At 40.1% G+C, this 13,084-nt stretch overlaps 1 protein-coding gene across 2 annotated transcripts in view; it reads right to left on the bottom strand.

The window, feature by feature from the left end:
• Positions 1-11,691, bottom strand: part of RAB12 (RAB12, member RAS oncogene family) — a 16,960-nt gene extending 5,269 nt beyond the window's left edge. Inside the window, exons 1-2 of one of the 2 annotated variants that reach the window (XM_008048962.2) lie at positions 11,633-11,691; positions 1,500-1,638 (exon numbers count right to left, since the gene is read on the bottom strand). In XM_008048962.2, the coding sequence (XP_008047153.2) occupies positions 1,500-1,517 (18 nt within the window). In that variant the 5' untranslated portion in view covers positions 1,518-1,638; positions 11,633-11,691. Of the gene's footprint in view, positions 1-1,499; positions 1,701-11,632 lie in introns of those variants that run through there. The other variant, XM_021707996.1, reaches the window with a different exon arrangement.
• Positions 11,692-13,084: the final 1,393 nt, after the last annotated feature.

Here is a 13,084-nt window from a genome sequence, read left to right on the forward strand (position 1 = left end):
AGTTATGCTTCTGAGTTTTGTTTTTAATTTAGGCAGAATACAATTTCTTTCTTTAAAAATTAAGTTAAAAATCTCTTGAGAAGTTCATTTAATTTTGTGTATTTCTAAAAAAGTTATCTGAAACAGATGGCAACAAAAGGCACCCGAACAGGGTGGCTGTCCGAGGTCATCAGTTTCCTTGTCAGGGATGTGTGGGTAACAGTGACAACACCTACCTGCAGGGCTGGTGTGAGGGCACAGTGCATGGCACACAGTAAGCACTCAAGAAATGACATTCTCATTCAAATAACAGTTAAAAGGAGGAGCCAAGTACCAAAGGGAATAAAGCGTTAGCCCTCGAGTCCTCAGAAGATGCACAAATTCAGTACCTAACGAGACCCTTAGGATTTAGGCCATTCCTTTTGGTTTTATATTCCTCACATTAGTTCTGAAAATTTTAGACTACAATGAGGACTGTCCCTTTCTCATTTCCTTAGTGCACCCTGTGCCTTCCAAGTGAGGGGACATCAGTATCCAGTGACGGACAGCCCAGGATGACCAAAGTCAATAGCAAAGCAGGCTGTGTGGTTGGGGTCCTGCCTCAGATCTGACTCATCTTTGTAACCCTGTCTCCAAAACATTTTAAAGAGGTATACATTGATGACGGCTTAGCAAAACCAGCAAACGAACATTCTCCAACAGGATCTAACAGACAAGTTTAAATACAACTTTTAAATAAAACCCAATTTATATTAGGTGTGCTTGTTACACAAAGGAAGTAAACATTAAATTACTACATAAGGGGAAGAAAACTCTCAAAATGTGGTCAATTGTATACCATCACTCACCCCCAACTGCTTACCTTCTAAATGTGAATTTGGGGGACATATTTCCTAGAGGAGAACCCACAGTTCATACTACTAACACAGGCACAGGATATCTGTATATACTCAATAATGAGCCAAAGGAGAAAACCTCTTGTTCAAAATGAGGGGCTGAAAATCATCTATAATTCTGAGGCAGATGTCCAATGGAACGATTAGCACTTCAGACAAGAAAAAAGAAAATTCACAACTGCAATCCAAGGAGGTATAGTCTGAGGTCAGCAGCCCTGGGACTGAGGTCCAGGGAATGCCCACAGGCACTGGGAGGAAGACCATCCCCTCAAGGTGTACAAAATTACTCTGTGGATGGACAAGAGAGTCCAAGAGACCTTTCCACAGAAATGAGAATGTGTTGTATCTAATTTCACGAAAGAAGCGGATACAGGGGAAGGAACACGTTGAGACTTTGAAGTCCAGGGAACCAGAAAAAAATCCTGGCTTTATTATCTGGATAATTTAATTCTTCCTTGCCTCATCTGTAACAAAGGACTAGAGACACATTGAAGGCTGTAATATGGGCTAATGTTTCGTCTATATAAAGGAATGCTCAGTAAACGTTTGTTTCCCCCTTCTTCCTTTTATAATATTAACACCCACAAGCAGAGCTCACATTGCACAGAAAAATGTGACACTCACCTTATCAATCATCTTCATCCATTTTGGCAAATCATCAAACGTCTCCTTCTTAGTGATGTCATATACTAAGATAATCCCCTTGGCACTTCTGTAATAAGCTGAGGTAATGCTGTTGAATCTCTCCTGACCTGCTGTGTCCCTAAGAAACAGCAGCAAAAATAAATTCCCAAACAATAACCAAAGCAAGCAACTCCACATTCCAATGCAAACAGATATTACGCTTCTGTTGTCTACTAGGAAAGAAAGAGAACATGCATATTTCTTTTTTTTCCTTCCCCTGATGGCTACAGTTAGAGAGCAGGAAAAGTTCAGGTTGGCTAAAACTATATGAGATACAAAGTATCTATGTACATGGATTAACAACTAAATTAGAAGAATGGAGGTAGATTATGAACCAAGATCAACAAACTATATGGAATAACTTTTTCCTCTAAAAGACAATCAGCAACAGGAATGCTAATACAACAGCCAAATATATGATCATGTGTTTTTCCAAAAAACAGGAAAAAAAGTCTTAAAAATACAGGGTTTACAAAGCAATTCCTATGAGTTCGTATTGTAGATGATTTACAAAACCATTTATTATACCTGAGAACAGACGCAACACACAGGGAACACAAATTTTACACACGTGCCCCACCCACTCACACACCCAGGGAGTGGTAAGTATCCTAAAATTGTGAAAAATGGATGCCCTCTAGGTCACTGAGAATTCACTTGGGACTCACTAGCCTCCTGTGCTGAGTGTGGCTGGGGTATGTGTGGCAGTTGACCGATTAGCACTTCAGACAAGAAAAAAAATTCACAACTGCAATCCAAGCAGGTATAGAAAAAAAATTCACAACTGCAATCCAAGCAGGTATAGTCTGAGGTCAGCAGTCCTGGGTCTGTAGTGACAAGCAGGGCCAGCTTCTGGGAATGCCGTTGGCTGAGTGCTGCTGCCACAGAGAGCAGTATCCCAAAGCAGGCCGAGCTCAGCTGGCCACCAGGTCACTCCTCATATCTGCACCAACACTTATGCACAGTCATTGTTAGATGTGGTAGTTTTTCTGAACTAGTTACATCCAAACAAAAACATAAAGTCTCAGTTATTTTCAAACCAAGATTTTAAAAATTAGAAAACAAGAATTTTCATGGCAAAGACTATCATTCTAAAAGGGAGATGTGGATCCCACAATTTAACTAAGGATGCTAAAATCTTGTACATAACAAAATCTTATTATTATTACTATTTTTTTGAGTTGGAGTCACACTCCTTCACCCAGGCTGGAGTGCAGGGACACGCACGCTCATGGCCACCCGAGTCGACCTGCTGGGCTCCAGCAATCCTTCCGCCTCAGTCTTCTAAGTAGCCAGAACTACAGGCGCGCACTACCACATGCAGCTATTTTTTATTTTATTGTAACGACTAGGTCTTGCCAAATTGTCCAGGTTGTTCTCAAACCCGCGGGCTCAAGCAACCCACTCACCTTGGCCTCCCAAAGTGATTTTTCTCACATAAAGTGTCTTCCCAATATGAAAATGTGTGCAGAAATAATAAAGTACAAAATTTTTTATCTCTTACCTCATACCTAAAGGGCTAATATTAAGTTTGTAATACATTTTTTGACATTTTAAAATAAATCATAAAAGTACAAGGAAATTTAGTGCTGTAAATTATAAGTACACTTGACTATACTTTTTCTCCCTCATAAAACCATAAACTATTCTTGAAGGTTATGAGTCCCCAAACTACTATTCTCTGAGAGAAACTGACATGAATGGAGTAAGAGGAATACCAAAGATGTGCAGGAAATTATGTAGTGGGCTGGTATTAAACTGCTTTATTTTTAGTCATGATGCATTATGCTCAAGTCAGTTCTTCTAAGGCATTTTACTTCTAAATATTGGTTTAATAAGAGGTATGCGTGCTGTTTCCCAATTTCACAACAGTGATGCCTTATTGTCAAAAAAAATTCCTTAGCAAATTCATTTCCACATAAATCATAACAATTTGCTTTGTCCCAGAGGATGTAAGACTCCCTGGTGGCCGCCCCCATCCCCAGCAGGCAGAGGTGGGTTTCCTGTGTCCATCAGTGGACCATCAGTAAGCACATGATGAACAAAAGGTTACATGTTTAAAATTCAGAAAGCTGACGTCACTTCAAAGCAAAATGAACTTCAGCTTTTGGCCTAGAACTAAAAAGGGGGGAAAAAGGAATCTGAAGAGTGTGACAGATAGGAGACTGAATTCTTCAGGATTTCTAAAACAAAACACACCACACTAAGAGGTAGCTTCAAGTCAGTTAAGAAGGAACAGACTTAGATATCATTTGATTTCCAAAAGGAATCAGTGAATATTTCTTTAATTTTAGGCATTTAGGGATATACATTAATACTTTTTTTTTGAATTGGAGTCTCGACCTGGTGGGCTCCAGCAATCCTTCCGCCTCAGCCTTCCAAGTAGCCGGAATTACAGGCATGCGCTACCATGTCTGGCTGATTTTTTGATTTATTGTAGAGATGAGGTTTCGCTGCCCAGGCGGGTCTCAAACCCGCGGGCTCAGGCAATCCACTCACTACTTTAATACTTTTAAATCAAGTTAAATATTTTAGGGCATGGCTTATCATCCTATTATAAGTTTTGGCATCTCCAAATTAGGATTTGATCAAATGTTTTGCTTTGTTTTGTTTGAGTTGGAGTTTCACTCCGTTGCCCAGACTGGAAAGCAGTGGCCACTCTGGCACCGCAGCCTCGACCCACTGGGCTCCAGCGATCCCTCCGCCTCAGCCTTCTGAGTAGCCAGAATTACAGGCACGCGCTACCACGCCCGGCTCATTTTTGATTTATTGTAGAGATGAGGTCTCGCCAAGTTGCCCAGGCGGGTGTCGAACCCGCGGGCTCAGGCAATCCACTCACCTCAGCCTCCCAAAGGCGCGGGATTACAGGCTGAGCTACCGAGCCCAGCTGATCAAATGTTTTTAAGGTTTGTTTTTAAATTTTAGATTCAAAGGATACATGTGCAGGTTTTTGTGATGGTGAGGTCTGGGCTTCTATGAAGTCCATCATCTAAGTGGTGAGCATGGTACCCAATGGGTAGTTTTTCAACCCTTGCCCCCATCCCTCCTTCCTGTAGGAGTACCCAGCATCTAGGGTTTTTTTTTGCTTGTTGTTTTTGGTCAGGGATGAAAGTTTTTTTATTTGGGTGTTATCAGTCAAGGAGAATGGGAGGGTCATTCTTCAATTCATCTCTCCAACCCACTGAAGGCAGGGGATTTACACAGTGGGGCATGCATGCAGAAAACAAGAATTGGGGCGGGGTAAGGAAGAGAAGTGGGCAAACAGATTAGGTCTGGCATCTGACTGTCTGGATATGGTGATCTTGTGAGTTTCAGTTCCTTGATACTTGATACTCAGCACGTAGGCCTGAGGGTTGATTTCCTGAGAAAGAAACTCAGATAAGACAAATATAAATTTCAAGCTTTAAGACCAGAAAAGATCAATTACTATGTTTATCAAAAAGAAACAGAAACCATCAGTTCTAAGAGGAAGTTGGGCCTGTTTCAGTTTTGCCAGGTTTTGTACTTTTTATAAGCTGAATTGTATGTAAATATTTTTGTCTATATTCTCTTGCTTGAGGATAACATATATATATATAATTACACTCTTTTGTATTTCATTTTGGAGGGAGTCTCCAGTGTCTGTTGTTTCCATCTTTATGTCTATGGGTAACTATTGCTTAGCCCCTACTTGTAAGTCAGAACATGTGGTATTCAGTTTTGTTTTTCTGTTAATTTGCTTTAAAAATAGCCTACGTGCTAGAAAGAACATGATTAGATTCTACTTTATGGTTGTGTAGTACTTTATAGTGTGTGAAGTACATTTTCTTTACCTAACCTACCACTATGGGCACCTAGGTTAGTTCCATGTTTTTGCTATTGTGAATAGTGGTGCAATAAACATTTATCCTCTTTTGGGTAAACACCCAGTAGTGGGATTGCTGGGTTGAATGATTTTTTTTTTTTTTTATTTGGAATCTTACTCTGTTGCCTAGGCTGGAGTGCAGTAGCACACTCACAACCACCGCAACCTTGACCTACTGGGTTCAGGCAATCCTTCTGCATCATCCTTCCAAGTAGCTGGAACTACAGGCATGTGCCACAATGTTCAGCTAGCTTTTTGATTTACTGTAGAAATGAGGTCTCAAGTTGCCCACGCTGGTCTTGAACCCCTGAACTCAGGCAATCCTCTCGCCTCTGCCTCCCAAAGTGCTGGGATTACAGGTGTGAGCCACTGTGCCTAGCTTTTTTTTAAAGACGAGGTCTTGTTTGTTGCCCAAGTTGGTCTTAAACTCCCGGACTCAAGCAATCCTCCTGCCTTGGCCTGGGATTACAGACATGAGCTACCATGCCCAGCCTATTTTAACTTTTATGTATTTATTTTTTTGAGTTGGAGTCTCACTCCATTTCCCAGGCTTGAAGTACAGTGGCACCATCACAGCTGACTGCAGTCTCTACCTCCTGGACTCAGACAATCCTTTCACCTCAGCCTATAGAGTAACTGGTACTACAGAAGCACACCACCATGCCTAGCTAATTTTTAAAAAATTTTTTGTAGAGACAAGGTCTTGTTATGTTGCCCAGGCTGGTGTCGAACTCCTGGGCTCAGGCAATCCTCCTCAGGCCTACAGGTGTGAGCCACCATGACTGGCTAAATCTATTTTTAGTTTTTTGAGAAATCTCCACACTGCTCTCCACAGGGACTGATTTAGCTTACATTCCTGCCAAGAGTGTATGAAAATTCTCTTTTCTCTGCAACCTTGCCAACATCTGTTGTTGTTGTTGTTGTTGTTTTACTTATTTATAATGGCCATTCTTTGGCTGGGTATGGTGGCTCACACCTGTAATTCCAGCGTTTAGGGAGGTCAAGGCAAGAGGATTGCTTGAGCCCAGAAGTTCGAGACTAGCCTGAGCAAGAACATAGCAAAACTTCATCTCTACAAAAAAATTTAAAAAAAATGAGCTAGGTGTTGTGGCATGCACCTGTGATCTCAGCTACTTGGCTGAGGTGGAAGGATTGCCTAAGCCCAGGAGTTGGAGGCTGTGGTGAGCTGCAATTGTGCCACTGCAATCCATCTTGGGCGACAAAGACCACTATTCAAAAAATAAAAAATAATAACCATTCTAACTAGTGTGAGATGATATCTCATTATGGTTTTGATTTGCATTTTTCTAATGCTGAACATTTTTCATATGCTTTTTGCCTGTTTCTATGTCTTCCTTTGAGAAGTATCTGTTCATGTCCTTTGCCCACTTAGGGTTATTCATGTTTTTTTTTCCTGTCAATTCACTTAGGTTCCTTATAGATCCTGGATATTAGTCCTTTGTCAGACGCATAGTTTGCAAATATTTTCTCCCATTCTGGAGATTGCTGGCTTATTCTGTTGATAGTTTCTTTTGCTGTGTAGAAGTTTTTTAGTTTAATTAGGTCCCATCTGTCAATTTTTGTTTTTGCTGCATTTGCTTTTGAGGACTTGGTCACAAATTCTTTGCCTAGAGCAATGTCCAGAAGAGGTGAGTTTCCTAGGCTTTCTTCTAGGATTTTTATAGTTCAAGGTCTTACATTTAAGTCTTTAATCCATCTTGAGTCAATTTTTGTACATGGTGAGAGGAAGAGGCACCCTCATTCTTCTGCATATGATTAACCAGTTTTCCCAGCGCCATTTATCAAACAGTGAGTCCTTTCCCCAATGTTTATCTTTGCCAGTTTAGTCAAAGATCACTTGGTTGTATGTCAGCGGCTTTATTTCAAAAGGTTTTTAATGTTTTAAAAAAATATTCTGTACTATTTGAGTACCGTTAACAAACATTTTCCATCTCTTTAAAAAGCCAAAAATAACGCATTTTTTCTACTCTGAAATCTGTGATTAGCATAAAATAGCTGAACTGCAAATTTAAATAACAATCCTATAAAAACATCTTTATTGAGCAGTTTGGGAGTTATATACTACAATTTTAATCTGGCATTTAGTGTGTAAATCAACTCACATTTCTTTCTATATTCATTCGGTGAACTTAGAATCCAGAAATTAGGGACTCAAAATAGAAGAGATTACAGATAACGTTTTAATAAAAACAATCAAATAGGAGTAGTAAAAGGCATTTTTGATGTAGTTTAAAAAATGTTGCATGAATAGTATAGTATACTCAAGAATCTTAGAAGCATTAAGAAGTTTGTTGTTAAGACATTAACTGTTTTTGCTGACTTAAGTCGGACAAAGAGGATACAAACCTCTCTAAAAATGCAAAATCTGAGGCAACCACTCTAACACAAACAAATGAACAAATATGTTTAGCTTACAAAAATTCCAATGAGGAAATATTAACAGTTCACCACTCCCTATTTAAGATCATTCCTTAAATTCCATTTTTGTGGGGCCTGGCTCTGAACTCTGGAGGTAGAAAAGCATGTTCCTTTGAGAGGCTATTTCATATTCCCAAAATATTTGGGCAGAGAAAGTTTTTATTACCTATTCCCCTGAAACGCGCCTTTGCTTGATTTATTTACCCTACATACTAAATTATTAAACACCTACTATGTGCCAGTACCACATAAATCTCCAGTTTTCAAAAAATCAGATGATGATATCAACGCATTGATCATGCTTTTGTCTTTCAATGATGAGGCAGAATCCTACTATTTCCTCTCTTTATCTCCAGAAACTTGAATTTTCACTGTAATAATAAAGAGCCAATTTCTAGACATTTACAGTTTATTAAAATCAGCTACACCGTCATTTACTATAGTTAGCATGTGATCTTATTCTGATTTATCTCTTTGACTTTGGTACAAATTGAAAAATTCCTACAATTGTTTTCCCAGTTTGGTAACACAACAATGCTTAGAAAACTCAAAGACTTTTATTTGCTATACTGAATACGTCCATTTAAATGATGCAATTACCAACTTCAAGGTATGAAACATCCCCCCTCTTCCCAGCAGAGGAGGAAAGGAACACTGTCAACCTAAGAAGGCCGGTTAACATAAAATCCCCCAATAGTGAAGACTGGCTGAATGGACAGAACAAAGGGGCTCTTACAGATGAGGCATTTTTTATTGTGCTTGCCTGAAGATAGGAGGCAAATTTCATGGCTTCAAGTCCATTTCAACACCATGACTCCAAGTTCACCTTGAATAATTTTCAGGATGCTATTTGGATATAAATTCATGAAGCTATATCCTAGTCAACACATTTTATTTTAGGTACAGTTACGTAAAGTTCTTATATACATTCATGTAGAAATACTTTAAGTACAAAGAAGAGAAAAATGATTCCTCTTCTAACTACAGATAACTAAGGAATTGAAAAATGTGGCAACGACATGAAATGTGACAAAGACATATGCAGGTTTTAGTACTTTAAACCTTTAGTAATCTATAGTAAGTAATATTTTCTCGGATTGGCAATATTCAGCAATCATCAAGAGAAAATGCACTCCCCTGATGAAAACTGACTGATAATGCTTTCATGGATTGACAGTCTAGAAAATCAGAGCACTGACGTCTATTATTAGCACAGCACAGTCCACTGCGCCTCCCTGAAGGGCTGTTTCAAGCTACTCCGGCTCATCCTATGCCCTCAGCTGATGACAGGATGAAACAATGGCAGTAGGGCCACAACAAAGCAGAACACAACAGCAACAGCACAAGGACTGCTCTTAACTTCAAAATAAGCCACACATCACTTTTAAAAAGTAGTAAGAATTAGGACCAGGATTCTAATACTTCTTTTTACCTACTGGACAGCAGTAATGAAAAACTGGTTTTTCACCTTTTATTTAAAACATTTCAGAAGATAAAAATCTTACTTTGAGTCTTATGTGATTGACAAAGTGGCTGGCACATTGTGGATGTGAGTCACTACTGAAACCCCCCTTCTGGAAAAGACAAGTGCTACTTCCTAACTGAATCACTGCAATATCCCATGGAGAAAATTTGTGGTCAAACCTTTCAATAAATCAAATGCATCTCATTTTACCTCCCCCAGTTATATTCCTCACCAATGTCGTACAGTTAAAAAGATTTAGAGAATCAAGGCAAAAGACCAGATGCAGTGGCTCATGCCTATAATCCCAGCACTTTGGGAGGCAGAGGTAAGAGGACTGCCTGAGCCCAGGGGTTCAAGATCAGCCTGGGAAACTTGGAGACCTCATCTCCACAGTAAATAAAAAAATTAGCCGGGTGTGGTGCATGCCCGTAGTTCCAGCTACTCGGAAGGCTAAGGCGGAAGGATCGCATGAGCACAGCAGGTCAGTCGAGGCTGTGAGCGTGTCACTGCACTCCAGCCTGGATGAAAGAGTAAGACTCCAGCTCAAAAAAAAAAAGGAGAGAGAATGAAGTCAAAGGAGAAGTAAGGGAGGGGACATTTTTGGAGGCCGCTTTTACATCCAAGACAAGCAGTTCTGAGTGCCTGCACTCTTCCTGGAACCACTATCACACTTTCTGCCGGAGCAAGATTCTACAAGGCAGGCCATTTGAGCTCAGAGCTAAAGGCATTGTCGTGAGATTCCAGAAGTATCCAATGTCACCAGCCCAGACAGTCTTAATGGGCAGAGCCCTCATTAAGGTACCAGGACATTTAGACAGACTTTTTTTAAAGCAGGATTTATTAAAGAGGACAGAAAAGCTCCCAGAGTGGGAGGGGATCTAAGGGGGTTGCCCTGGACAGACTTTTATAAACCAGATTACTATTGTCAAAGATGAAGACAGAAGTATTAATGCATTAATTAAGGCAGGTGTCACAGTCATCAGGCATGGGTGTCATTCTCTAAGGCAAGCTTCACACACATTCTAATCCCAGTCACATCACCCTTTGTGAAGCAATATCCTCATCAAAAAACACCTCATCCAGGGGTGCTAAGTACAGAGATGGACATACCTTAAATCCCTTTCAAGATGGTCTTTATCTTAAAGAGCTATAATTAGAAACAACAGTTTGTGTCTAAGATGCTCTGCTGCCATTTCTAAAGTCTTTAAAAAATAGGTGGCAATGTACAAAACAAGGTTTACGGCCTTCTTGGTCATGGGCTAGTACAATTAAAATATCTGCTTTTTGTTATTCAAGTACAGAAGATATTACCTCAGACAGCTCCAATGGGCAAGCAATGCTGGCTCGGCTGCCGACGTGCCCCAGACAAGGACACGGATGAAGAATGAAGACATGGCACTAACATTCAAGCATTAGGTGACCGATGATGCCACAGATGAAGCAGCAATTAACGCAGATGAAAGCAAACACACACATGGCGGACAGACAATCAGAGCTGAGGGTGACCTGCCAAGAGGAGTTAGTAAGCTGAGTACGCTGCATCTGTGGCATTAAAAACAAAACGGCATTCTCAGAAAACCTCCATGGTGCCACTTCCAAACCACCAGACCAGATTGTATCCTTTCTTCCACAGACTGGTCACTAGCACCTTCCACAGAGTATGTTAACTGGTTAATGGCTAACAGAAAGCTCTTAGTGCTGAACATGGTTATAACACAGCTGGTTAAGTCGCTCGTTCCAAACTGGACCTGAGAAAGGGGCTTCTCCTCAGAAAGGGGCCTTGGGAATCATTTCTAAGAGGCAACAGTGGGGGCTCACATCCCATGGAATCAGCAGTACAGCCGGAAGGAGTATGCCTGCCCCAAGGCAATACTCACACGGTGCCACCAAGAACAGCCCTGGACCTGTCGGCAGATGACCTGCCTTCAAACCATGCAAATCTTATGAACATATTGGACCTTCTTTGAATACTGTCATATAAAATAACTTTAAAGACATAAAGACAAGCATTTGAACAATCATTTTCGTGATGACAGCTTTGATATCATGTAAATGACTTGAAAATAGAGGCAAAAGTGTTCCCAACTAGCTATCATTAAAGTAACATTCTTCTTTCCACAACTCCCCATGAGCAAGTGGAGTATGACATAAGTAGCCCCTTCTAAATTCTCTTTTGAAGGAAGCATTGTTCATTTTATTAAAAAATGAGCAAAGGGGGAGAAGAGAAGAAGAGGCGAACCAGCTCAAACAGTTAATTATATTAGATGAGCATATGGATTGTTAAACACATACAGCACATTGCTGGGGGCAGATTCTTCCACTTACCAGATCTGCAATCGAATTTTCTTTCCTCTTAGCTCTACAGTTTTGATTTTAAAATCAACACCTGTAAATAAAACATATAAATTTGAAGCAAAAACAAAGACGCAATTTGTCATACAAAGTAATCCTATTTGTTTTTGTATCATTACCAGAAAAACTAAATAACTGGCATCATGACACTCCAAGGAAAAAGAGTATGTCAACCCCCATCACACTCATGCTTCAGTACACACTGGGAAGGCTGGCTCCAGTCTTTTCCTGTACGACGATCCAGCATTTGCTGTTCTCAATAGCATGCGTTACTATCACAGTTCAACACAGAAGCCAGTTTAACATTACATTTAATATCCAGATTAACAAATGAATGACTTTAAAAGGATGTTATCTCTGGGAAAATTCTTATAGGGAACAATGGAAACTTTGATTTCAAACAGTATTAGTCTGAATTTAGAAGGTATTGTATTAACATTTTCAGTACTTACAAAAAAAGTAGGTTAACATAAACATAACTTGGTATATTATCAATATTTAAGAACTTACTCATAAATTAACATGTCAAATTTTAATTTTTATCTATTTTAATATTACTAAACAAACCATAATGTATCATCTTTCCTTTTCAATTCAGCCTGTAAACTTAAGATATATTTTTTAAAACCTACTTTGCATTTGTGTATGCTACTGTATATGCTTATCACCTGTAGAAAACTTAAGCATTTTAAGACAACGTTTTATTACCCAATTTTCACAAGTAAGATAAACAAAAGGGACACTGGCTAAAGTGAGAACACTTTCCCGACAGGAAGTACTTCCTGACTGCTTCCTAGAACCCAGGCTATGGATGATCCCAGCTCCTGCAGGGTGGTTGGCGCCCAAGTTTGCAAGGGTGTGGTGGCCACACAGAGCACCAGGACCCACCAATCCCCCCAACTCTGGTAACTGATGTAGCACTGAAGTCAGATAAGGTTCTTTAGGAGAAGTGGAACACATGTGACTGACTTTTATAATTAGTAACATGCTATAGACACTAATGCAATACCAAAGGCATGTTTACAACTATGGGCAGGGGTGAGTCCAGGGAGATAGCCTTCCTTCTGTACAAGAGAAGTTGCCTGAATATAAAATGCTACAAGAAAACAAAACCAGAGAACACTCTTCTACATTTCAGTTCTTTTTTTTTTTATTTTTTATTTCTTCTTTGAGTTGGAGTCTCACTGTCGCCCAGACTGGAGTGCAGTGGCCGCTCCCGGCCATTGCAGCCTTGACCTGCTGGGCTTCGGCGATCCTTCCGCCTCAGCATTCCAAGTTGCTGGAGCTACAGGCGTGCGCTACCACGCCCGGCTAATTTTTGATTTGTTGTAGAGATGAGGTCTCGTTCAGTTCTTAACTTCTCACACTAGACATCATTCCAAATGCCCCTGAAAGAAAGCTGGTTAACTCGATTTCACTTTCAGT

This window comes from Carlito syrichta, unplaced genomic scaffold (genome assembly GCF_000164805.1).
Source record: "Carlito syrichta isolate Samal-C Ts95f unplaced genomic scaffold, Tarsius_syrichta-2.0.1 Scaffold130373, whole genome shotgun sequence".
Lineage (NCBI taxonomy): Eukaryota > Metazoa > Chordata > Mammalia > Primates > Tarsiidae > Carlito > Carlito syrichta.